The sequence below is a fragment of the Pristiophorus japonicus genome, chromosome 20 (assembly GCF_044704955.1).
Source record: "Pristiophorus japonicus isolate sPriJap1 chromosome 20, sPriJap1.hap1, whole genome shotgun sequence".
Taxonomy (NCBI): Eukaryota; Metazoa; Chordata; class Chondrichthyes; family Pristiophoridae; genus Pristiophorus; species Pristiophorus japonicus.
Genome location: NC_091996.1, coordinates 60,587,024 through 60,613,686, shown reverse-complemented (window position 1 = coordinate 60,613,686; position 26,663 = coordinate 60,587,024). Strand labels below are relative to the sequence as shown.

At 48.6% G+C, this 26,663-nt stretch overlaps 1 protein-coding gene across 1 annotated transcript in view; it reads left to right on the top strand.

The window, feature by feature from the left end:
- The first annotated feature begins 364 nt into the window (after positions 1–364).
- The window catches only part of nsmfb (NMDA receptor synaptonuclear signaling and neuronal migration factor b), a 98,952-nt gene continuing 72,653 nt past the window's right edge, over positions 365–26,663 (top strand). Inside the window, 4 exon segments of the mRNA XM_070862860.1 lie at positions 365–610; positions 2,161–2,228; positions 15,478–15,948; positions 22,358–22,439. Of these exon segments, the coding sequence (XP_070718961.1) occupies positions 540–610; positions 2,161–2,228; positions 15,478–15,948; positions 22,358–22,439 (692 nt within the window). The 5' untranslated portion in view covers positions 365–539.

Here is a 26,663-nt window from a genome sequence, read left to right as displayed (position 1 = left end):
CTCTCCCCCTCTCTGTATACTTTCCCTCTCTCTCTATCCTATCCTATCCTTCTCTCCCTCCCCCTCTCTGTATCCTATCCTATCCTATCATATCCTTCTCTCCCTCCCTCTCTCCCCCTCCCTCTCTCTCTGTATCCTATCCTATCCCTCTCTCTCCCACTCTCTCTATTCTATTCTATCCTATCCCTCCCTCCCTCTCCCCCTTTCCCTCTATCTGCCCCTGTGCTGATATCTCCTCCCCCCGGAGGAGGATCGGGACCGCGTCACTGCGGCTTGCCCCCTCCCCTGCCCATATGTGGCGGTCGCCCCTCCCGCTGAGCCTCTCCCTGGCAGCTCCCGGGTCCAGAACAAGGCGGCAGAGGCGGTGTGTGGCCGTGCTGGGCGGTGTCCCCGGAGCGGCGGAGCGGAGCATGGGCGGCGGGCAGGACCTGCAGGCGGCACCCAGCTCCCGGAGCCTGGCACGGCGCGGCATGGCCCTGGGCTCAGCCCCGGCCGCCCTGTCACTGCGATGAGTCCCATTCTCCAGCCCCGGATCCAGGATGGGCAGCGCTGTTTCCAAGCGGAAAACCCTGCGGAGCGATGCCATCTCCTCGGCTGAATGCAAGGTTAGGTAAGTGGCAGCGGGTTCGGGAGCTGGGCACAGGTAGAGCCAGCTTTACAGCACCCACTCTGCAATGTGATAGAGATGTGCAATGTTGCACCCAGTCCTGCTGCATGGCTTCGCCAAGTTACATCTCAGTCCCCTTTAAGCGGCGGTTGTCTTTGATACGGACACCGAAAGCAATGAGATTTATTTTTCCCCTTACTTGCCAAAGTTGATGTGACGAAAGTTTGCTCGCTCCTGTTTAAGAAGAGAAAATCAAACCTCATTGACTTGGTATCAAAGCCCCTGCCCTGGGAAGCCATGCTTCAGTCATGGCAGAGGGCGAGTGATCATTCATTCTGTTTATTGCTGGTTCTGTGCAGCTCATTGTAAAGGTGTGTGGGGCTGATTCTCTCTCTCTCTCTCCTCCTCCCTCCCCTGGGTCTTCCAACCTCTGGAATTGTCTCTTGGGGTTCCTTTCTCTTCCTATCCCTGTATTGTTGCTCTTCCATCGCTCTCCCTGTTGTATCCTTCTCTCTCTGTCTAAGTCTCCAGTGAGTATTTGTGCCTTATTTCGGTTTCTCTTCTACTGTTGTCTCTTTCGGTCTGTTCTGTTATTTATCTTTGTGTTGTCTCGCTTTGTTAGTCCCTAGTCTTTCGTTTCTGTTGCCTCTTCCTCTACAATTTAATCTCTCTGTTCTGCCCACCCTGTGTCCCTCATGTTTCTTTGTTCTATTGCCCCTCTTACTCCTCTCCCTACCCTGTAAATGACACTTCGCACTATCAGCCTGACAGCACTTGAGGGCTTGTAGAACATTCCTGTATCCACGGTTTAAAGGGAGGTGTTGGCCCATTTAAAATAAATCAGCTAAAATAGCAGAGTGGAGTGCTCCATGATGTGCGCAGCATTCGTACGCTAACATCACAACCAGTCATTTCTAGCTTACTGCTTTTTCTGTTCTCTTCCTCTACTATTTTGCTCTTATTTCTGCTGCCTGTCTGTGTGGTTTCTTTCCACTCTACTTGTCTCTCTCTGTCTTGTCTCTCTCTTCCACAGCACACTAAGTTAGAGGTTCCCTCGTTTACACCACCCAGCAAGTGAGCAGAACTACATCCATCACTTTTTTTTTAATGAAACACTTAAAGATGCAACAATTGGAATAAAAACAGAAAATGCTGGAAATCTCAGCGGTTCACGCAGCATCTGTAGAGAGGAAACAGAGTTAACCCTTCGGGTCGATGACCCTTTGTCAGAATTGGAAATGTGTAAACAGTAAATACACTTGATTGTTTGGTAATGGGTATTGACTGTAATGGAATGATATTTACAATGCTGGTTTTACTGGAAGTGATTGATTGTTTAGGAAACGCTCATTCACTTGTCTCCTTGCAGCTGCAGGCGAGGTGACCCCGTTTGTATTTCAGTGTCAATTTATCATTCCCACCCCTTTTAAGCACTTGAATGAATTGGTCACTGTGGGGTTGGGGGCTTTGTGCAGTTGTGAGATTTGTATCCCTCACATTTATCTCCTTGTCTCTCCCTGCCTTGCTGTCCTGCTGCGGATTCGAATATGAAGAGCAGCACGAGCTTTCGGAGAGTATCTGTCGCAGACCGAGGCTAGTACCAGCAGCACCACGGTACCAGGTAAGGGACCATCTCTCTCCTCCTGCGTGTCACGGAGACGCTCTCCCCCCACCCCCCCTCCAACACAGTGCCAGGTAAGGGACCATCTCTCGCCTCCTGCGTGTCACGGAGACGCTCTCCCCCCACCCCCCCTCCAACACAGTGCCAGGTAAGGGACCATCTCTCACCTCCTGCGTGTCACGGAGACACTCGCCAACCACCCCACCCCGGACATGGTCCCCTTTCCTCCAAAGGCAGCAGAGTGGCTTAGAAGACAACCTGGTGATATATTTTCTTCCTAGTGCTGTTTTTGGTGAAGGTGCTGATGCTCTCTGGGGAAGTCCCCTGGCTCTTATGCTCAGACTGCTGCTGATTTCCGATTGGGTTCCTGCCACGCACAGGACTCGCTGATGCTTTTGAGTGGGATTGTATCTTAGTGAAATTCTGTGTTGTGTGGTGTGGTGTGTGTGAGAGAGACTCTGAGTGGGGACGTATGTCTGTGAGATTGTGTGTGTGCGTATGCTTCAGTGTGTGCTCCCTGACGGACATTGGCTCCCGGTTGAGCAATGCCTCGATTTAAAAAATTCTCATCCTTGTTTTCAAATCTCTCTATGGTCTCGCCCCTCCCTATCTCTGTAATCTCCTCTGGCCCCACAACGCCCCCCCCCCCCTCCCCTCCCCTCCCCTCCCCGGGAGATATCTGCTCTCCTCCAATTCTGGCCTCCTGAGCATCCCTGATTTTAATCGGCCACCATGGGCAGCCGTGATTTCTGCTGCCTAGGCCTTAAGCTCTGGAATTCCCTCCATAAACCCTCCGTCTCTTCCTTTTTAAGATGCCCCTTAAAGCCTACCTCTTTGACCAAGCTTTTGGTCATCTGCCCTAATAACTCGGTGGGATGACGTGTCAATAGGTGTGTGGCTCGGTGTCAAATTTTGTTTGATAACAGTGAAGTGCCTTGGGATGTTTTACTATGTGAAAGGTGATATATAAATGCAAGTAATTGTTACAGGAACATAGCAACAGGAGGAGGCCATTCAGCTTCTCGAGCCTGTTCTGCCATTCACTTAGATCATAGCTTTGCTCCATATCCCTTTAATATGCTTACCTAACAAAAATCTATCTATCAGTTTTGAAATTTGCAATTTACCTTCAGCTTCAACAGCTTTTGGGGAGAGTTTTCCAGATTTCCACTACCCTTTGTGTGAAGAAATACTTTCTGACATCATCCCTGAACAGCCTAGCTCTGATTTTTAGGTTACGCCCCCTTTGTTCTGAACTCCTTTCAAGAGGAAATATTTTCTCTCTATCTACCCTATCAACTCCTTCAATCATGGTAAATTCCTCAGTTAGATCACCCCTTATGCTTCTATACTCAGCAGAATACAAGCCTAGTCTATGCAACCTGACCTCATAATGTAACCCTTTTAGCACTGGTATCATTCTGGTGAATCTGCACAGCACTCCCTCCAAGGCCAATATGTCCTTCCTGAGGGGTGGGGCCCAGAATGAACCCAGTTATCCAGATGGGGGCTAACCAGAGCTTTATGAAGCTGTAGCATAACTTTGTATTCCAGTCCCCTGGAGATAAAGGACAACATTCCATTCGCTTTTTTAATTATCTTTTACACTTTCCACTAGCTTTTAGTGACCCCTACATGGACCCCTAAATCTTACTGCTCCTTGAGACTTTATATATGTGCGTGAGCGAGAGAGGGAGATCAAATAATCATAGAAACTTACAGCACAAAAGCCCATCCGGCCCGTTGTACCTGTGCTGGCTCTTGGAAAGAGCAGTTGTGCTCAGTGCCACGTCTAACTCCCTTTTCAGGTAGAGCGTTCAAGATCTCAAACTCTCTGAATGTAAACATTTCTCCTCATCTCCCCTCTGAGTCGGATTACATGTCTGTGAGGTTTTCTGTGAAGTGCCTTGGGGCATTTTAATAAGTTAAAGGCACTATATCAATACAGGTTGTTGTTGTAGATAGGTGTGATTGAAAGTGTGGGGATAGGGGTGTGCGTGTGTGTGGGGATAGGGGTGTGCGTGTGTGTGTCTGGGGATAGGGGGCTGTGTGTGCGTGTCTGGGGATAGGGAGCTGCGTGTGCGTGCGTGTCTGGGGATAGGGAGCTGCGTGTGCGTGCGTGTCTGGGGATGGGGAGGGGGAGGTTGTGCGCGTGTGGATGGGGGGGGTGTGCGCATGTGTGGATGGGGGGGGTGTGCGCGTGTGTGGATGGGGGGGGTGTGCGCGTGTGTGGATGGGGGGGGTGTGCGCGTGTGTGGATGGGGGGGGTGTGCGCGTGTGTGGATGGGGGGGGTGTGCGCGTGTGTGGATGGAGGGGGGTGGGTGCGCGTGTGTGGATGGAGGGGGGTGGGTGCGCGTGTGTGGATGGGGGGGGTGCGCGTGTGTGGATGGGAGGGGGTGCGCGTGTGTGGATGGGGAGGGGGGTGCGCGTGTGTGGATGGCGGGGGGGGATGCGCGTGTGGGGATGGGGGGGTTGGGGGGGTGCGCTTGTGTGTGCGTGTGTGGATAGATGTCTGCGCAAGATCCTACAAATCCCTTGGGAGGACAGATTCACCAACATCAGTGTCCTTCATTCAGGCTAACATCCCCAGCATTGAAGCACTGACCACACTCGATCAGCTCTACTGGCAGACCACATAGCTCACATGCGAGACACGAGACTCCCAAAGCAAGTGCTCCTTTCGGAACTCCTTCACAGCAAACGAGCCAAAGGTGGGCAGCGGAAACGTTACAAGGACACCCTTAAAGCCTCCCTGATAAAGTGCGACATCCCCACCGACACCTGGGAGTCCCTGGCCAAAGACCGCCCTAAGTGGAGGAAGTGTATCCGGGAGGGTGCTGAGCACCTCTAGTCTCAACGCCGAGAGCATGCAGAAATCAAGCACAGGCAGCGGAAAGAGCGTGCGGCAAACCTGTCCCACCCTCAATGACTATCTGTCCCACCTGTGATAAAGTCTGTGGTTATGCCATCAAATAACTCACTTCAGGAGTGAAAGCAAGTCTTCCTCGTTTCCGAGGGACTGCTTATGATGAGTGTGTGTAGGGGTGTGCGTGTGTGTAGGGGTGTAGGTGTGTGTGTGTGTGTGTGTGTGTAGGTGGTAGGTGTGCGTGGATATTGTTTCAGGGCATTAAGAAAAGGAGACAGCCTTTTAGTGCACAGTCAGTTAATGAATTTTATACATGATGAAACAAGATACTACGATTCACACTGCTCTCCATTTGGGTCGGTGTAGTATATGAAAATCCAGCTAACCATGTAAAGCACTTTTATATTGATCTTGGAGCTCTATGAAATTGCACTTAAGGAGTGACTGCTGACCTCCCAGCACTGCTTTCCCTCTTTAACAGCTTTAGCTGTCCCAAGTGGAGGGCGAACCGGAAATAACTCTCTTTCTGCTGCCACCTACAACTGCACACAAGGATCCAGAACAGTCAGGGTCTAGATGTCAAAAGTATAGATTTTGACTGTTTTCTGTTGATAAGGTGACAGTGGCACACTCAGTACAGAACAGCCTTTTATAACCAGGGACTCAGGGAAGGTACAGCATGGGCCAGCAGGGAGGTCGGGACACAGGGAAGGTACAGCACGGGCCAGCAGAGAGATCGGGTCCCAGAGAAGGTACAGCATGGGCCAGCAGAGAAGCCAAGGCCAGCATCGAGGTCGAGATATGAGGTCAGAATACGCGTGGTCACTAGCAAAGAACCAATGACCAAAGCATGAGCGGCTGGAGAGAGAGAACGGAAAAATGTGGGAGAGCAGCGCACTGAAGCCAGGGGGCTCGGGGTATAGTGCCAGTATTTTATGGACATATTCGCAAACTGCTCCAAGATCACCGCGCTCACCTACGTTGTGGTCTCTGAAAACCAGGGAGAGAGGACCCGAGGGAGGGAGGGAGGGAGCAGGTCAGTAGGAATATGTGTGTGTTTGTGTGTGTACTAGGCCCATACAGCAGAGCCTAGTCTCCAATCGTCTTGGATCCCCTTGCCATTGGACCAAGACCTTGCTCTGTCAAGCCCATGTGATAGCTAGTGTGCAATAGCCACCCCACGTTAAAAGAATTCACGCACAGGCATCTTCCACCCTTTAAAATGAAGTTCAGGACCTGGAACATCAGGCGCACATTGGTCTTATCAATCACAGAACTCATTTTAGTTTGGAAGCAAGTCACCCTCGACTCCGGGGGACTGCGAAGAAGAAGAGGGAAGAAGGATAGATGTGTGGGTGTGTGTGTGGAGATAGATGTGTGGGTGTGTGTGTGGAGATAGATGTGTGGGTGTGTGTGTGGAGATAGGTGTGTGATTGTGTGTTGTTTGATACCTGCCGTAAACCTTGCCTCTCTTGCTCTCTCTCCTCATTTAATGATGGTTCTGATGTGCTGCAGTGTGGTTTGCAAGGAGTGAATTGTCCCTTTGTGTGTGCTGCTGTCAACCTCTAGTCCTATTTAAAATCAGAAGAACAAATGCTGGAAACGTGCCGGAGATTGAAGAAGCTATGAAAGAGAAAAATAGGTTAACGTTTTTGCGCCTGACGCTTGATTGCCACCCTCAGGAACTCAATTCATCGTCTCTCGATCAGTCAGTAACTGACATTCCCCATCTCTTTCCTGATTTTCAGCCTTTGTGATTTTTCTTCATTGTTTTTGCTTCCCTATGTCGGCCTGTCCTGCTCCTTAATTGTTCCAGGTTAAGCTTGAGCTGTGGGTATTGGGGATTGGCATGGAGCGCCCGTTACTGCATGTTCGGAGAGGTCTGTTGGTCTCCTCCTTCCTCCGGTCCTGTGGGACCAGCCCCCTTTCTATAACCACACCGAAAGCTGGGCTGGACTGACACACAAGTTCTTTTTACGTGCCCTGGCCTGATCTGGAGCCTTTTGGCTACTCAAGCTGCAAATCTATTGATTTGCTACTGCGTACAGTACATAATGAAGAGGAATTTGTGCCAGGGTGGGTGATGTATTTATGCCTGTGGATATTCCTGTAGCTCGGCATTTTAAATGTCCATTTCCAAATGCGACAGAATTCCAGCAGATTTTTCAGAGCTAGAGATTAAAATGTAATTACAGCGAGTAACTAATTGCTGCTGTTAAGCTGGAGTGTGTTGGCCCACATCCTCTTGTCTGCAGTCACTCAGCCTGCGTGTTCCCATTCCAGCCAAGTCTAGAACAAGCTTCAGCCACTTCAGCCTGTGGGTGTCGGGCTGTGTTTCTGTGGCTAGGTTTCTGTAATTCCCCACCCCCGTGTTTGTACCTATGTATGAGTGTGGATCTGTATGTGAAGGTGCATATTGTAGGTGTGCATCTGTCGGAATGTGTGGCTGACTATCAAGATGTGTGTCTGTATGTGTTTGTATCTATGGACTCATTTATGTGCTTGCTTGTGAATGCATTTGCATCTGTATTCGTGTGTTTGAACATAAACACACTTTGTATATGGAGAGGATTTGCATGTATTTTCATGTTTTTGTATATGTATGTAGGGTATGGCTGTATGTGTGTTCACATATTTGTTTGTGTGTCTGTGTATATGTGTGTGCATGTTTGTATCTGTGTGTGTGTGTGTGTGTGTGTGTGTGTGTGTGTGTGTGTGTGTGTTGATGTGCCTGTGCCCCATCGCTGTGCATCTCGACCTGTATCTGTTTTTGACCAGTGCACCTGGAAGAATGATGTCACTCAGCACCTTGACCTGCCAATCAAAGCTCACAGAAAGTTGCACTTGCCTCTAAATGAATGACCCTCATTGAGTCTCTTCCGTTTCATTCACAACACTCTACAGTCATGAAAGTGAAATAATTTTCGTCCGTTAATGGACGAAATCAAAAGTAACGAAGGCCAGAACCCAGGGCCACCAACAGTGAGGAGGGCCCAGCAGAGAAAGGGTTAATGGCGAGCTCTCGCTGTGAAATGCATCTCTGTATTTTCTCCTGCAGCACGACCGTGGCCTCAATTGAGCATTTCTCTGCCGTAGGAGCTTCCAGTAAATCAGCGGCTCACCAGCGGAAGATGGCAGTGATGATGTGTTTCCTGGTTTTAAGTGTTCACACTGACACAGGGATCAGTGCGGGCCGGAGCCACTGATGGGGGCAGAAACAGTGCGGGGGCAGGTGTGCAGCTGGATAATTGAAATAGGTCTCGTCGTTAGCAAAGGGTTTATCGAAGCGTTTCCAGACATTTGATGTTTGAGGAGGTTGTGCCTTCTCCTGTCATCTCCCCCTGTTTTATTCCCTCTTGATCAGCTCCATGATGGTGCTGATTCCTGCTGGGGTACCAATCCACGGATACCGGTCACCATCCATTAATTTGTCCAAGTAGATCAGTGGATAGCCCTCTCGCCTCTGAGTCACAAGGTTGTGGGTTCAAGTCCCACTCCAGAGACCTGAGCACTCTATCTAGACCGGCACTCCAGTGGGGTGCTGAGGGAGCACTGCGCTGTCGGAGGAGCCGTCTTTCAGATGAGAATTAAACCGAGGCTTTGTCTGCTCCCTCAAGTGGATGTAAAACATCCTATGCCACTACTTTAAAAAAGAGCAAGGGAGTTCTCCTCAGTGTCCTGGCTGTCATGGTATACACTGAGCACACACAGGAACAGGAGGAGGCCATTGAGGCCATTTAATCCATCCAGCCTGTTCTGCCTTTCAATGAGATCATGGCTGATCTGTGGCCTAACTCCATATACCTGCCTTTGCCCCATATCCCTTAATCCCTTCAGTTAATAAAAATCTATCAATCCCAGATTTAAAATGAACAATTGATCTAGCATCAACTGCAGTTTGCGGAAGAGAGTTCCAAACTTCTGTCACCATTTGCGTATAGAAGTGTTTCCTAACTTCTCTCCTGAAAGACCTGGCTCTCATATTTAGACTGTGCCTTCTAGTCCGAGACTCCTCAGCCAGTGGAAATAGTTTCTCTTTAGCTACACTAGCTGCTCCCCTTTAATCTTGATAACTTCGATCAGATCAGACTGTCAGAATGTATGCTGAACAGGTAAAGCGTATCATAAGAACATAAGAAGCAGGAGTAGGCTATACGGCCACTTGAGCCCCGCTCTGCCATTCAATAAGATCACGGCTGATTTTCAACCTCAACTCCACTTTCCTGACCTATCCCTATATCCCTTGATTCCCTCAGTGTCCAAAAATCTATCAATCTCAGCCTTGAATAAACTCAATGACTGAACATCCACAGCCCTTTGGGGCAGAGAATTCCAAAGATTCACTACCTTCTGAGTGAAGACATTTCTCCTCATCTCAATCCTAAATGGCTGCCCCTTTATCCTGAGACTCTGCCCCCTAATCCTACACTTTCCAGCCAGGGGAAACAACCTCTCAGTATCTACCCTGTCAAGCCCCCTCAGAATCTTTTATGTACACTGAATCAGGTATGTACACTGGACGTTTATTGGTGCAGGTTAACAGGAGTATTTGATGAGCCGATCATTGGGACCACACAGTGAACAGCTCGAGTTTATCAGGATTATACAGTGATAGTTAAACGGTATCAGCTGTGCACTGAACAGCCACACAGCAAATGCGGAGCAGCCACTGAGCAGGTGTTGTTTGAAGTAGTCCATGTTCCCAGCATACAGCACAATATGACCCACAGAGAGCAGCTCAGATCTGAAGCCCAGTCCCTTTTTGGGTCCAGTACATGTTTATAGACGTGTACCTGCTGCTGGTGATCAGTGAGCTTATAAACGAAGGAGCAGTTCGAAAGCTGGCTGTTGTCATCAGGAGTTTAAACAACACCCATCAATACATTTCTGCTCCAACCAGTTCTGCTCACCAATGATTTCAACAGAAGGGATTATAAAGCCAATTTTAGAGCAAATCGTATCAGCTATATCTGAAACCCGGTAGTCACTATTCTAGTTTGATCTATATCTTCCCCAAAGCCTCCCTGATAAAGTGCAACATCCCTACTGACACCTGGGCTGGCCAAAGACCGCCCTAAGTGGAGGAAGTGCATCCGGGAGGACGCTGAGCTCCTCAAGTCTCGGCGCCGAGAGCATGCAGAAATCAAGCGCAGGCAGCGGAAAGAGCGTGCGGCAAACCAGTCCCACCCTCCCTTACCCTCAACGACTATCTGTCCCACCTGTGACGGGGACTGTTGCTCTCGTATTGGACTGTTCAGCCACCTAAGAACTCAGTTTTAGAGCGGAAGCAAGTATTCCTCGATTCCGAGGGACTGCCTATGATGATGATGATGATTGATCTATATCTTCATTCTTCATTGACAAAAACAGTCCCCACTCCCGAGAGGATGGCGAGAAGCCGAGAAATTGTGTGCCGTCCTTCCCTGTGCTGGTTGGGGAGTAAATGCTTGGTCCCAGCTGGGCGGCAGGCTCCCATTACACGAAATATAATGCCAGCGCTCGCAGAATGCACGGAGCTGTCCCACTGTCACTCACACCGAGCCGACAGCTCCCGTATCTAATGGCAGCAATAGATCCTCAGTTATTTTCACATGACGTAATGCACAGTCTTTCCTTTCCTGGAGTCAGTGAGGCGAACATCCGGGGGAAATCAGAATCTGCTTCAATACACGTACTCACCAGCAGCAGTGGCAGTGCAGATTGCTGATAACCCGTACCTGCTCAGTGTCATAGAAACATAGAAACATAGAAAATAGGTGCAGGAGTAGGCCATTCGGCCCTTCTCGCCTGCACCGCCATTCAATGAGTTCATGGCTGAACATGCAACTTCAGTACCCCATTCCTGCTTTCTCACCATACCCCTTGATTCCCCTAGTAGTAAGGACTTCATCTAACTCCTTTTTGAATATATTTAGTGAATTGGCCTCAACAACTTTCTGTGGTAGAGAATTCCACAGGTTCACCACTCTCTGGGTGAAAAAATTCCTCCTCATCTCGGTCCTAAATGGCTTCCCCCTTATCCTTAGACTGTGTCCCCTGGTTCTGGACTTCCCCAACATTGGGAACATTCTTCCTGCATCTAACCTGTCTAACCCCGTCAGAATTTTAAACGTTTCTATGAGGTCCCCTCTCATTCTTCTGAACTCCAGTGAATACAAGCCCAGTTGATCCAGTCTTTCTTGATAGGTCAGTCCCGCCATCCCGGGAATCAGTCTGGTGAACCTTCGCTGCACTCCCTCAATAGCAAGAATGTCCTTCCTCAGGTTAGGAGACCAAAACTGTACACAATACTCCAGGTGTGGCCTCACCAAGGCCCTGTACAATTGTAGCAACACCTCCCTGCCCTTGTACTCAAATCCCCTCGCTATGAAGGCCAACATGCCATTTGCTTTCTTAACCGTCTGCTGTACCTGCATGCCAACCTTCAATGACTGATGTAACATGACACCCAGGTCTCTTTGCACCTGCCCTTTTCCTAATATGTCACCATTCAGATAATAGTCTGTCTCTCTCTTTTTACCACCAAAGTGGATAACCTCACATTTATCCACATTATACTTCATCTGCCATGCATTTGCCCACTCACCTAACCTATCCAAGTCGCTCTGCAGCCTCATAGAATCCTCCTTGCAGCTCACACTGCCACCCAACTTAGTGTCATCCGCAAATTTGGAGATACTACATTTAATCCCGTCGTCTAAATCATTAATGTACAGTGTAAACAGCTGGGGCCCCAGCACAGAACCTTGCGGTACCCCACTAGTCACTGCCTGCCATTCTGAAAAGTCCTCATTTACTCCTACTCTTTGCTTCCTGTCTGACAACCAGTTCTCAATCCATGTCAGCACACTACCCCCAATCCCATGTGCTTTAACTTTGCACATTAATCTCTTGTGTGGGACCTTGTCGAAAGCCTTCTGAAAGTCCAAATATACCACATCAACTGGTTCTCCCTTGTCCACTCTACTGGAAACATCCTCAAAAAATTCCAGAAGATTTGTCAAGCATGATTTCCCTTTCACAAATCCATGCTGACTTGGACCTATCATATTACCTCTTTCCAAATGCACTGCTATGACATCCTTAATAATTGATTCCATCATTTTACCCACTACCGATGTCAGGCTGACCGGTCTGTAATTCCCTGTTTTCTCTCTCCCTCCTTTTTTAAAAAGTGGGGTTACATTGGCTACCCTCCACTCCATAGGAACTGATCCAGAGTCAATGGAATGTTGGAAAATGACTGTCAATGCATCCACTATTTCCAAGGCCACCTCCTTAAGTACTCTGGGATGCAGTCCATCAGGCCCTGGGGATTTATCGGCCTTCAATCCCATCAATTTCCCCAACACAATTTCCCGACTAATAAGGATTTCCCTCAGTTCCTCCTCCTTACTAGACCCTCCGACCCCTTTTATATCCGGAAGGTTGTTTGTGTCCTCCTCAGTGAATACCGAAGCAAAGTACTTGTTCAATTGGTCCGCCATTTCTTTGTTCCCCGTTATGACTTCTCCTGATTCTGACTGCAGGGGACCTACGTTTGTCTTTACTAACCTTTTTCTCTTTACATATCTATAGAAACTTTTGCAATCCGTCTTAATCTTCCCTGCAAGCTTCTTCTCGTACTCCATTTTCCCTGCCCTAATCAAACCCTTTGTCCTCCTCTGCTGAGTTCTAAATTTCTCCCAGTCCCCGGGTTCGCTGCTATTTCTGGCCAATTTGTATGCCACTTCCTTGGCTTTAATGCTATCCCTGATTTCCCTTGATAGCCACGGTTGAGCCACCTTCCCTTTTTTATTTTTACGACAGACAGGAATGTACAATTATTGTAGTTCATCCATGCGGTCTCTAAATGTCTGCCATTGCCCATCCACAGTCAACCCCTTCAGTATCATTCGCCAATCTATCCTAGCCAATTCACGCCTCATACCTTCAAAGTTACCCTTCTTTAAGTTCTGGACCATGGTCTCTGAATTAACTGTTTCATTCTCCATCCTAATGCAGAATTCCACCATATTATGGTCACTCTTCCCCAAGGGGCCTCGCACAACGAGATTGCTAATTAATCCTCTCTCATTACACAACACCCAGTCTAAGATGTCTACTCCGCACTCGCTGTGGGTCTGTTCAGTGCATATCTGGTACTGTATAATCCTGATAAACTCCATCTGTTCATGTGGCCCCAATGATCGCTCATCAAATACTGCTGTTAACCTGCACTAACAAATGTCCAGGATATTGGTGAGGCCACACCTGGAATACTGCGTGCAGTTTTGGTTTCTATTTTTACAAAAAGATATACCTGCTTTGGAGGCAGTTCAGAGAAGGTTCACTAGGTTGATTCCGGGGATGAGGGGGTTGACTTATGAGGAAATGTTGAGTAAGTTAGGTCTCTACTCATTGGAGTTCAGAAGAATGAGAAGTGATCTTATTGAAACGTATAAGATTATGAGGGTGCTTGACAAGGTGGATGCAGAGAGGATGTTTCCACTGATGGGGGAGACTAGAACTGGAGGGCATGATCTTAGAATAAGGGGCCACCCATTTAAAACTGAGGTGAGGAGGAATTTCTTCACTCTGGGGCAGTGAATCTTTGGAATTCTCTGCCCCAGAGGGCTGTGGAGGCTCAGTTGTTGAGTTTATTCAAGGCTGAGATCTGAGCTGCTCTCTGCGGTTCACACTGCGCTGTGCACTGGTAACATTACACACTGAACAACAAAAACCCCTTTCCTCTCCTGTCGGCAGATTCCAGCCGGGACGTCCACGCCGCCCTCGTCACCCAAGTGGTCATTCTCCGTGTGGACAGCGGGTATCGGTAGGCTGTGTGACCATGGGTGGCATTGCGATCGAGTCTGCTCCTGCCCTCGCCCAGTATCCACACACATCACGATCGAGTCTGCTCCTGTCCTCGCCCAGTATCCACACACATCACGATCGAGTCTGCTCCTGTCCTCGCCCAGTATCCACACACATCGCGATCGAGTCTGCTCCTGTCCTCGCCCAGTATCCACACACATTGCGATCGAGTCTGCTCCTGTCCTCGCCCAGTATCCACACACATTGCGATCGAGTCTGCTCCTGTCCTCGCCCAGTATCCACACACATTGCGATCGAGTCTGCTCCTGTCCTCGCCCAGTATCCACACACATCGCGATCGAGTCTGCTCCTGTCCTCGCCCAGTATCCACACACATCGCGATCGAGTCTGCTCCTGTCCTCGCCCAGTATCCACACACATCGCGATCGAGTCTGCTCCTGCCCTCGTCCAGTATCCACACACATCGCGATCGAGTCTGCTCCTGCCCTCGTCCAGTATCCACGCACATAACATCCAGCGGGGGGGGCGGGGTCACTGAACATTGACCAGGATGTCCCAAAGCGCTTCACAGCCAATTACGTATTTTTTTGAAGTCACTGTTGTAATGTCGGAAGCGTAGTAGCCAATTTTGTGTACAGCAAGCTCCCACAAACAGGAATGTGATAATAAGCATATTATCTGTTTTAGTGATATCGGCTGAGGGATAAATATTGGCCAGGACACTGGAGATAACTCATCTGGTCATCTTCGAAACAATGCCATGGGATCTCTCAAGTCAACCCGAGAGGGCAGGCGAGGCCTCGATTTAATGTTTTACCTGAAAGATGGCACCTCCCAACAGTGCAGCGCTCCCTCAGCACTGCACTGGCGTGTCAGCCAAGGTGCTCAAGTCTCTGGAGTGGGACTTGAAGCCACAATTTTCTACATAAGAACATGAGAACTAGGAACAGGAGTAGGCCATATGGCCCCTCAAGCCTGCTCCGCCATTCAATAAGATCATGGCTGATCTGATCATGGACTCCGTTCCACTTCCCTGCCTGCTCTCCATAACCCTTTATTCCCTTATTGTTTAAGAAACTGTCTATTTCTTCCTTAAATTTATTCAATGTCCCAGCTTCCACAGCTCTCTGAGGCAGCAAATTCCACAGATCCACAACCCTCAGAGAAGAAATTTCTCTTCATCTCAGTCTTAAATGGGCAGCCCCTTATTCTAAGATTATGCCCTCCAGTTCTAGTCTCCCCCATCAGTGGAAACATCCTCTCTGATTCCACCTTGTCAAGCCCCCTCATAATCTTGTACTTTTCGATAAGATCACCTCTCATTCTTCTGAATTCCAATGAGTAGAGGCCCAACCTCCTCAACCTTTCTTCATAAGTCAACCCTCTCTGCTTCTGACCCAGAGACGAGAGTGCTACCCACTGAGCCAGGGCTGACAGCTGTGGTAATTCAGGGAAATTTGGGCAAGAGGAGAGCCGGGGACGGGGACGGGGGGGGGGGGGGGTACTTTGGACGAGAGGAGAACTGGCGGCCAGTGATATAATCTGCTCCTCTCCTTCCCTCTCAGATCAACTAGTGGCTGAGACGTTGATGGGCCCAGAGGACCCCGCCCAGCTCCAGCAGCCTGTGCAGAACAAGCGGCGGCTCTCCATGATCTCGCGGGGCAGGTTCGAGCGCAGCTTCTCGGAGGAAGGAGCGGAGAAGCCGGCCGAGGGCCAGAAGCCCCGGGTGTATACCATCTCCGGGGAGAGCCAACTGCTGTCGGAGCGGCAGAACGAAGGCGGGTCAGCGGCGGCCAAGGGCACGCGGCCCGGGAAGGCGGGGCACCCAGCCCCTCACGGCCTCGGCAGCTTGCACAGCATGGCCGGGCGCTGCAGGAGCTGGGCCGGCAGCCGGCAGAGCTCCCGGGACTGCCCCAGCTGCGCAAAGGCCCCCGCCTCCTCGCAGAACTCCCTCGATCTCGAACTCCTCCAGTCCCGCGAGGCGGCCCGACATCGCAAGAAGCTAGAGCGGATGTACAGTGTGGACAGGGTATCCGGTGAGTAACTGGACCGAATGGACAGTGTGGACAGGGTATCCAGTGAGTAACTGGAGTGAATGGACAGTGTGGACAGGGTATCCAGTGAGTAACTGGAGCGAATGGACAGTGGACAGGGTAACCAGTGAGTAACTGGACCGAATGGACAGTGGACAGGGTATCCGGTGAGTAACTGGAGTGAATGGACAGTGTGGACAGGGTATCCAGTGAGTAACTGGAGCGAATGGACAGTGGACAGGGTATCCGGTGAGTAACTGGAGTGAATGGACAGTGGACAGGGTAACCAGTGAGTAACTGGAGTGAATGGACAGTGGACAGGGTAACCAGTGAGTAACTGGAGTGTGTGGACAGGGTATCCAGTGAGTAACTGGAGTGGATGGACAGTGGACAGGGTATCCGGTGAGTAACTGGAGTGAATGGACAGTGGACAGGGTAACCAGTGAGTAACTGGAGTGTGTGGACAGGGTATCCGGTGAGTAACTGGAGTGGATGGACAGTGGACAGGGTATCCGGTAAGTAACTGGAGTGAATGGACAGTGGACAGGGTATCCGGTGAGTAACTGGAGTGTGTGGACAGGGTATCCGGTGAGTAACTGGAGTGGATGGACAGTGGACAGGGTATCTGGTGTGTAGCTGGCTTAGACCATTGTAGAGCTGGGAACACTCATCATAGGCAGTCCCTCGGAATCGAGGAAGACTTGCTTCCACTCTTAAAATGAGTTCTTAGGTGGCAGTGCAATGCGAGAACCACAGTTTCTGTCACAGGTGGGGCAGATAGTCCACTTAGGGCGGTCTTTGGCCAGGGACTCCCAGGTGTCAGTGGGGATGCTGCATTTTATCAGGGAAGCTTTGAGGGTGTAGAACTGGGAACACTAGTCAGCGTATGACTACTTTATCATGAATTTTGTAGAACGGTCCTGAAGTAGACGTATTTAAATTGGTCTAATGCTGATTTCAGCCAGCCACCAGGAATGGGCGAAACACGTAACCATGTCTACCCCACAAGGAGAGACACTGGACAGGGTAGAAATAGAGAACTTTTTATTGGGCTAGAATTTCCATTCCATTCCCGCCGGGTTTTTCAGCGGTAGTGCTTGTTTTCGGCGGAAAACCACCCGGCGAGAATTTCCACAAAGAGTTCCGCCGGTGGTTTGGAAAATGGGGAGCGGACCGCTGGCAAGCACCGCTGACAAAACTGCTACTGCCCAAGTTTAGTCTCAGCGGTGACCCGTAGGCGAGTAGGAAAAAAATGGCCACAAGAAAGCAGCGGGAGCTGGGCAGTAGGTAAGTAGCCCTGCAAAAAAAGGTAAGTTAAAGTATTTTTTATAATTCTTTTTAAATTATTTTACAGCGATTAAGTGGAAAATGGTCCTGAGAATGTTTTCTGATTTTTTGTTTTTGTTTTTTGGAAAAAATATTTTTTGTATTTTCCCCCCTCCTTAGGCCCAACCCACAGCCTTGGACTAAATTTGAGTAAGTACCGCCCAATTTGCCCAGGATCGCATTTTCTACCGAGAATCTGCGTGTAAGACCCATTTTTCCTGCTGGGTGGAATTTTTTCCTATTTTTGTGCCATTTTTCACTGGCGTTAATTTAATAATCTTAGCGGTTTTTGGGTGGCAATCTGGGGGTGGAGGATTTAATGGAATTCTAGCCCATAGAATGACACCGCTCAGTCGGAGGTCATTGGAGCCATCGAATCACATTCACCACATTACAGGAAGGATGTGATTGCACTGGAAAGGGTGCAGAGGGGATTTACAAGAATGTTGCCTGGACTGGAGAATTTTGGCTATGAGGAAAGATTGGAGCTGCTGGGTCTATTTTCTTTGGAACAGAAGGGAGACCTGATTGAGGTGTATAAAACTATGAGGGGCCTGGATAGAGTGTCTAGGAAGGTCCTGTTTCCCGTGGCAGAGGGGTCAACAACCAGGGGGCATAGATTTAAAGTAATTGGGGGAGGTATAAAGGAGATATCGGGGGAAATTTCTCTACCCAGAGGGTGGTGGGGGTCTGGGACACACTTGCCTGAAAGGGTGGTAGAGGCAGAAATCCTCGCCACCTTTTTAAAAAAAAATACTTGGATGTGCACTTGAAGTGCCGTAATCTACAGGGCTACGGACCAAGAGCTGGAAAGTGGGATTAGGCTGGATAACTCTTGGCCGGCCGGTGCGGACACGATGGGCCGAAATGGCTTCTTCCGTGCTGTAAATTTCTGTGATTCTCTGTGCCAGCTCTTTGTTAGTGGTTAGCAATTAGTTCCAATCCCCCGCTCTTTCCCTATAAATTTTTTTCCCTTCAAGTATTTACCTAATTTTCTTTTGAAAGTTACCATCACATGTGCTTCCACCACCCATTCAGGCATTGCATTCTAGATCACAACAACTCGCTGTGTAAAAACAAAAAAATGTTTCCTCATGTCACCTCTGGTTCTTTTGCCAAGCCCCTCAAATCTGTGTCCCCTGGTTACTGACCCTTCTGACACTGGAACCCGTTTCTCCTTATTTACCCTATCAAAACTCTTCATGATTTTGAACACCTCTATCAAATCTCCTCTTAACCTTCACTGCTTGAAGGAGAACACACCCAGCTTCTCAAGTTTCTCCATATAACTGAAGCTATGGCACCTCATCTCTGGTACCTTCAAATAAACCTCCTGCACCCTCTCTCAGGTCTTGACATCTGTCGTAAAGTGTGGTGCCCAAAACTGAACACAATACTCCAGCTGAGGCCTTAACAGTGTTTTAGTACAATATCCTTGCTTTTGTACTCTATTCCTCTATTAATAAAGCCAAGGATCCCATATGCTTTTTAACAGCCTTCTCAAATTGTCCTGCAACCTTCAAAGACTTCTGTACGTACACCCCCAGGTCTTTCTGTTCCTGCACCCTCTCTTTAAAATTGTACCATTTAGTTCATATTGCCTCTCCTCAGTTGTCCTAGCAAAATGAATCATTTCACACTTTTCACGCTTAATTTCAGCTGCCACTGACTGCCCATTTTACCAGTCTGGCTAAGTCTTCCTGATGTCTGTTACTATCCTCCTCCATTGTTTACTACATTTCTGAGTTTCGTGTCATTATGCCCTGTATACCCAAGTCATGGTCATTCAATATATATCCCAGTACCAACCCCTGGGGAACACCACTGTACACTTGCCTCCAGTCAGAAAAACAACCAGTCACCCCTGCTTTCTGTCCCGTCGTCAATTTTGTATCCATGCTGCCACTATCCCTTTAATCCCATGGGCTTTAATTTTGCGAACACTTCTATTATGTGGTGCTTTGTCAAGTGCCTTTTGAAATTCTATCTACATAGCATCAAGTACATTACCCTCACCAGCCCTCCCTGCTACTTCGTCAAAGATTTACATAGAACTCCATGGAATTTTACAGTACAGAAACAGGCCATTCGGCCCAACTGGTCTATGCTCGTGTTAATGCTCAACATGAGACTCCTTCCTACCTTACTTCATCTTCCTCTATCACACATCCTTCTATTCCTTTTTCCCTCTTGCTTATCTAGTTTTCCCCTTAAATGCATCTTTATGATTGTGTGGCAGTGAGTTCCATATTCTCACCACTATGGAGTGAAGAAAATTCTCCTGGACTCCTTATTGGATTTATTAGAGACTATTTTATAGTAATGGCCCCTAACTTTGGACTCCCCCACAAGTGGAAAGTCGGGCACTTTAAGATGCCAGATTCATGTGAGAGGTTCAGTATTCCTTTAGGAAGGAGGTAAGCAAAGTGAAAGGCTGTTGTACGTATGGGAAGATCTGTCTGAGGAAGCAGTGGGGCAGATAGTGTTGGCATACTCGAGGAGCAATTGGATAGACAGTAACTGAGGGGTATGATAGATAGTGGGGCTGCTTTTTATCCTCCCGCCCACCTCTGCCACCTCCCAACGAGGCGTGATGAGGGTAACCGCGCGATGAAAATGGCAATTTAGCACTTACTGTCTTGTTCCTTCAGATGTCCACCATTTTGGTGGGAGCCTTAAAATAGGTGACACAGGCCCTCGCTGTAAACAAGCAGGCATCTCATCAGCCTATGCACGTCGGGGTCGTGAGCTGTCACTAGGACCCCGGTGAAATTTCTGAATCGCCAATGGGTAGTCCCTTGATGCTTGCTGTCAAGCGGCCTAACAAAAAAAAATGTTGGGGGGGTGGGGGGGAAAAAAAAGATTTTCGGGAATAATTCTTCAGGGCATTCCCGCCTCCTTTCAGACATCTTGGACCTTCAGCGCTTTGCAGCTGGTGACCGGTGCCATCTCATTTCACCCATGGCTGCAGCGCTAGGCTCCCTCTGTGTGGCAGGACTCTGCCCCCCCCCCCCCCCCATTTGCCTTGCATAATTAACCAGCCGCAACCCAGGAAATTGGAACGGGAGGACGGCAGGAAGAAGCCCTGCTCTAGACCCGCCTCTGTTGGCAAACCCACCCTCGAGGTAAATCCAGGCCCTTGGTGTTCGGAGGAGAACAGGGACAATCGTATCTTCTCCCCCACTGAAACAAGTTCAGGAACAGTTGGCTTACTATTCTGACACTTTGACTGCAATCTTATTGCGAAATAATTTGCAATTGGTTGCTAGGAAACTTGACAGTCAGCATACACTCGATAGTAAGATACTCTGGGTTACTGGGTTACAGTCTTGCTGAATATCCATACTGGGATGATTATATGTGTAATGCTAAATGATCTGAAAATGGGCAACGGGAATTGCAGCTATGACCTGATGTCCTTCAGCCCTGGGTATTGGTGAATAGAATCGACTATTACCCACAATAAAAATAATCGATTGCCATTTTCTGCCAGTTCCCTCCTCCTGAAACACATGAGAAGTGGACGCTATAGCAATCTGTTGTTCAATCTAATGTAATGGAGGAGGAGGATTGCAACCAGTTGCTATGCAGTTGAGTCTACTCTGGGCTGCAAACAACCCTCACTGACCGGGTGTCCTGCAATTGAGAGACAGGCCTGTGTAACGCTGGAGACAAGACTACTGGAATCTGGAAACAGGTCTTCCAGGATTTGTGACAAAGGCCAATGAAATTCTGGGAACAGGCTCTTAGGATCTGGGCGCAGGTCTCCCAGGATAGGGATATCCAACCTGAGGCCCTATGGCACGTGCGGCTCCCAAGCCCTGGCAATCCAGCCTTTAAGACTCGGAGGTTTGGGCATCCTGTTCGTGGTGTTACTGCCTCATTGATGGATAAATCCAGAATCGGAACACCAAGTTCTGTTCGTATCAGCAGCTTGGGATATATGCAAATCAATGGGAACAGGGATTAGTACTTAATATTTTTTACGATGCGGTCTCCTCTACATTGGGGAGACCAAGCCTAGATTGGGTGACCGCTTTGCGGAGCACCTCTGTTCAGTCTGCAAGCGTGACCCTGAGCTTCCAGTCGCCTGTCACTTTAATTCTTCATTCCACTCCCACTCTGACCTCTCCGTCCTCTGGCTCCTACACTCTTCCAACTCCAGCTCGGAACAGCATCTCATATTTTGTTTAGGCACTTTACAGCCTTCTGGACTCAACATCGTTCAACAATTTCAGAGCGTAACCACTGCTAATCTTTGCCCCATGTTTCCCCCCCCCCCCCCCCCCGAGCCTGTTTCTTTTTTTCTCTCCTTGTCTCTAATGGCAGCTGGTCATTATCCCGCCATTCCACCCTATCTTGACTAATGTTTTTCTAACTCCTGGCATTACCATTTCAATTTGGGCCATCATTCCTTTTGTCTCTCTGATCTCTCCTGTCTTCCACCCTATCAAAGACCTTCCCTTTTGTTCTTTCTTCCCCTCTCCCTTTCAGTGCTTGTTAAGAATCTGTTCTTTCTGAACACTCTCTCCAGTTCTGACGAAGGGTCATTGACCCAAAACGTTAACTCTGCTTCCTCTCCACAGATGCTGCCTGACCTGCTGAGATTACCAGCATTAAAAACAGATTGTAAAAGCCTCTCTGGTTATGTAAAAAGGAAAAGATTAGCGAAAGTAAATGTGGGTCCCTTCCAGGCTGAGACGGGAGAAATTATAATGGGGAGTAAGGAAATGGCAGAGAAATTAAACGAATACTTTGTGTCTATTTTTACAGAAGAAGATGCAAAAAATCTCCCGGAAATAGTGGAGAACCAAGGGTTTAGTGAAAATGAGGAACTGGGAGAAATTAGTATTAATAAAAAAAATAGTACTCGAGAAATTAATGGGACTGAAAGCTGATGGCCTACATCCTAGGGTTTTGAAAGAGGTGACTATAGAGATTTGGCTCCGGTAGTTGCCACAATTGGTCTTCAGCCAGCAATAGTGGCTGGTGTTCACTGCTCTCCATTTTAAAGTGATCTTTACTGAACCGTTTTCCTAATTCCTCTTGTTTTGGATAATCTGGAGTGAAATGTGGTTTCTTTCAGACGACGTTCCAATTCGGACTTGGTTCCCAAAGGAAAACCTCTTCAACTTCCAGACGGCAACCACTACAATGCAGGCGTGAGTGTGATAACACATTATCATTATTTTTCATCAATCTGCTGTATTGATATATAAAAGCCTACAAACAGAATCGGTAACTGTAGGACTGCCAGTGTCACTGAAAACACAAAGGGTGAGAAATTGGGTACATTTGTGCCTCCCGTTAGCGCTCTGGGGGCACTATTGGGGCGCAAATGAGTTTGCGACTGGGGGCGGCACCGCTAACGATTCCCGCTAAATTCATCGGGAGTTTAGCGGCAGCGCTACAGCGTTGCACCTGGAGATAGTGATGTCATCGCCCCGTTAGCGCCCCAGCCCCTAAATTGGGTTTTGTACTCTGAAGCTGCGCAGGGCAATGACAGAGACAGCTTCAAGGGACGTGTACCCGGCAGTCGGCTGCTACCGGGACAAGATTTAAAGGGAGTTGGCTGACTGCTGCTGCAAAAAAATCTACCGTTTTCCTTTCCGCGCTGGTGAGGCTTTGTACGCAGGGTCAGTGCCGCGATCGCTCAGCCGCTTGAGTCTGCTTCAGTGGCGGGCTGATCGCGCATCCACCTCTGCTCCCCGGTGGTCGAGGTAAGTGGGTTCCTATTACGCAGTGTATGCAGCTTGGGCCCTTCCCTTTAACTCCGGGAAGAGTCGCTTGTATGTGTCAGCGCTACACGGCCCAGTGCGTAGCGCTGCTGAGCCATGCGCACCACTCTCAAAAGGGTAGTGGAGCATTAAATCAAGCACGTTACTTCCTTCCTGGGTAGCCCCAATTTATCGCGAGGGGCAAGAGCTCTGCACCTGGTGCAAAGTCTCCCGCCTCGTGAGTGTTACAGCCCCCAAACGGGGCGGTACCCAATTTCTTGGCCCAAGTCACCTCTGTTTCTAAACTTGATGATATTCAACTGATCGAAAAAGGATTGCAGCTTCATCTTAAAAACAGCATTTATAACCAGATTTATATTTATTTTCTGGTTATGGGATTGCTGCATTGTTGGAGCTCCTATCTTTTACGTGAGATGTTTAAACCGAGGCTCTTGTCTTTCCTCTCGGGTGGACGTGAAAGATCCCACGGCACTATTTGAAGAAGAACAGGGGAGTTCGCCCGGTTGTCCTGGCCAACATTCATCCCTCAATAAACATCGCTAAAACATTGATGTGAGTGCTGTTTGTGGGACATTGGCTGCCGCAATTGCCTGCGTGAGCACGGTGACTGCCCTTCAGAGTAATGAGTTAGCTGTGATGTCCTTCGGGATGTCACAAAGGTGTGAAAGGTGCTATACAAATGCAAATTCTTTAATTGACTACCATTGGTTAGAAGCACCAATAATTCAGATGGTGTAGAAAGTCGTCTTTAGGCTCAGTAAAATGTTATTTACAAGTAGCTTTGTCGTCTCTCAAGAACAAAAGATTTCCATTTATATAGCGCCTTTCACGACCACCAGACGTCTCAAAGTGCTTTACAGCCAATGATGTACTTTTGGAGTGTAGTCACTGTTGTAATGTAGGAAACACGGCAGCCAATTTCTGCACAGCAAGCTCCCACAAACAACAATGTGAAAATGACCAGATAATCTGTTTTTGTTATGTTGATTAAGGGAAAAATATTGGTCAGGAAACCGGTGATAATTTCCCTGCTCTTCTTCGAAATAGTGCCATGGGATCTTTTACATCCACCTGAGAGAGCTGGTTTAATGTCTCATCTGAAACACGCTACCTCCGACAGTGCAGTGCTCTCTCAGCACTGCGCTGGAGTGTCAGCCTAGATTTATGTGCTCTAGTCCCTGGAGTGGGATGTGAACCCACAACCTCTGACTCTGAGGCGAGAGTGCTACCTACCGAGCCACAGCTGACACCTAAAAGAGACTTCCTAAGCTAAAAATTCCCTGTCATGGGAATTCCTCACAAAGGAATTGTGCTTTCAGACATAAGCTTCTCTTTCAATGTGCAGATAATGTTCCCGGGTTCAAACTTCAGACACAAGAGCCACACATCAGTTGTATCGTACCAGGCAGCAGTGAGTCATTCTCCCTTGCCTGCTGTGCACTGCAGCCGACACTGAGACACAAACACAGGAGCTGTCATCATCATCGGCAGTCCCTCGGCATCGAGGAAGACTTGCTTCCACTCTTAGTGAGTTCTTTGGTGGCTGAACAGTCCAATACGAGAACCACAGACTCTGTCACAGGTGGGACAGATAGTCGTTGAGGGAAAGGGTGGGTGGGACAGGTTTGCCGCACACTCTTTCCGCTGCCTGCGTTTGATTTCTGCATGCTCTCGGCGATGAGACTCGAGGTGCTCAGCACCCTCCCGGATGCACTTCCTCCACTTAGGGCGGTCTTTGGCCAGGGACTCCCAGGTGTCAGTGGGGATGTCGCACTTTATCAGGGAGGCTTTGAGGGTGTCCTTGGAATGTTTCCTCTGCCCACCTTTGTCTCGTTTGCCGTGAAGGAGTTCCGAGTAGAACGCTTGCTTTGGGAGTCTCGTGTCTGGCATGCGAACAATGTGGCCTGCCCAGCGGAGCTGATCGAGTGTGGTCAGTGCTTCAATGCTGGTAGCTGTAGCGGTCATGTGAAGCCCCGTTGAACGTTTTACTACGTTGGAGGTGCTGGAAGTTGCTGTATAGGATGGGAGAAAGCTGTCCCTTTTTCAAACAGTGCGTGCACAGGAGTTGATACCGAGACACACACGAGCTGTACAGTACCTGACTGGAATGAATTATTGCCTTTAAAACCATTATATATTGAAAAGAATTGAAGCTGAGACCTGCACGGACTGTACAGTACCCACTGCAGTGGATCATTCCTTTTTGCCTTGTATGTACTGTACACAAACATACACAAGCCATACAGTACCAACAGCAACAATTTGCACTTGTATACCACCTTTTAACATAATAAAATGTCCCAGTGCATTACGCAGGAATGTAATCAGACAAAAAAATTGACACGGAGCCAAAAAAGGTGGCATTTGAAAAACAGCTTGCTCAAAGAGGTAGGTTTTAAGGAGTGTCCTAAAAGAGGTGGAGAGGTTTAGGGTGGGAATCCCAGAGCTTAGGGCCAAGACTGCTGACTGCACAATTGCCAATGGTTGGGGAGAAGGAAGTGAGGGATAGACAAGAGGCCACAATTGGAGGAGCGCAGGGATCTAGGAGCATTGTAGGGCTGGAGGTGATTACAGAGCGAAGATGGGACGAGACCACGGAGGGATTTGACCCCAAGGATCAGAATTTTACAATTGGGACATTCGGGGACTGAGAGCCAATGCCAGTCAGCAAACATAGGAGTAATGGTGAACGGGACTTGGTGTGAGTTAGGATACAAGGAGCAGAAAATGCATCGTTCCCTTTTGCCTTAAATACATATACAGGAGCTGACACGGAGACATGCAGAAGCTGCAAAGTACCAGATGGAATGAACCGTTCCCTTTTTTGTTTTGTATGTACTGTTTATGTAAAGGAGCTGACACAGAGACGTGCATGAACTGCACAGTTACTGATGTGATTTGTTCTCTCTATCCAGTACATGAAAGGAAGCTGTGTCTGAATTCAGTAGTAACAGAAGCACCCCTTACTTACTGGGGCTTGAACACTGGTACTCCTGCTCCCTACACCCTAAGTAGCATTCCAGTAATCCGCAACTAATTGGGTGTCGCCCATCAATCGAGCCTTTGCCGGAACACTTCTGACCTATCAGTGGGTTTTGTCAAACATGTGAGATATGCCAGCACTTGAGAGTTGAGTTTGGTGTTTAATGAGCTCGCGCTGAATATTAATAGCAGTGGGTTCAGACTGCTCGCATGTACAGCGCGCACTCCATTTGTGAATTTACAAGTGGGTATAAATTTAATGCACCAGCTGGGCACCATGCATTATGTAATAACCCCAGCCTCTCCACCAATTGCTTTCTTGATGATAATTCACCGTGGCAGTGAACAGATCAAGTCACGAAGGGGATAAGTGCTTACATTGATCTTGAATCCAGAGAGGTTTCAAAGCCCTGATAATATCACTTGTATTTCACGTGGCCTGGATTTCTTTCTGTTGCCTAGGCGATGGTTTAAACTTTTTTTTTAAGTTGCTCATCCTTTTGCCACCTTCGTTACTAACTAACAGAAGTGCTGTAGACATTGCCTCGGGCTTAGTGGCAACAATTTCCCCTTTCAGGGGTCTGATGTCTTTTACAGGAGTTGATGCCCTCTGCCCTATAAATACATGCACACTGGCATAACCCAGGGGTGTAAGAGTGGCCTGAACCAGAG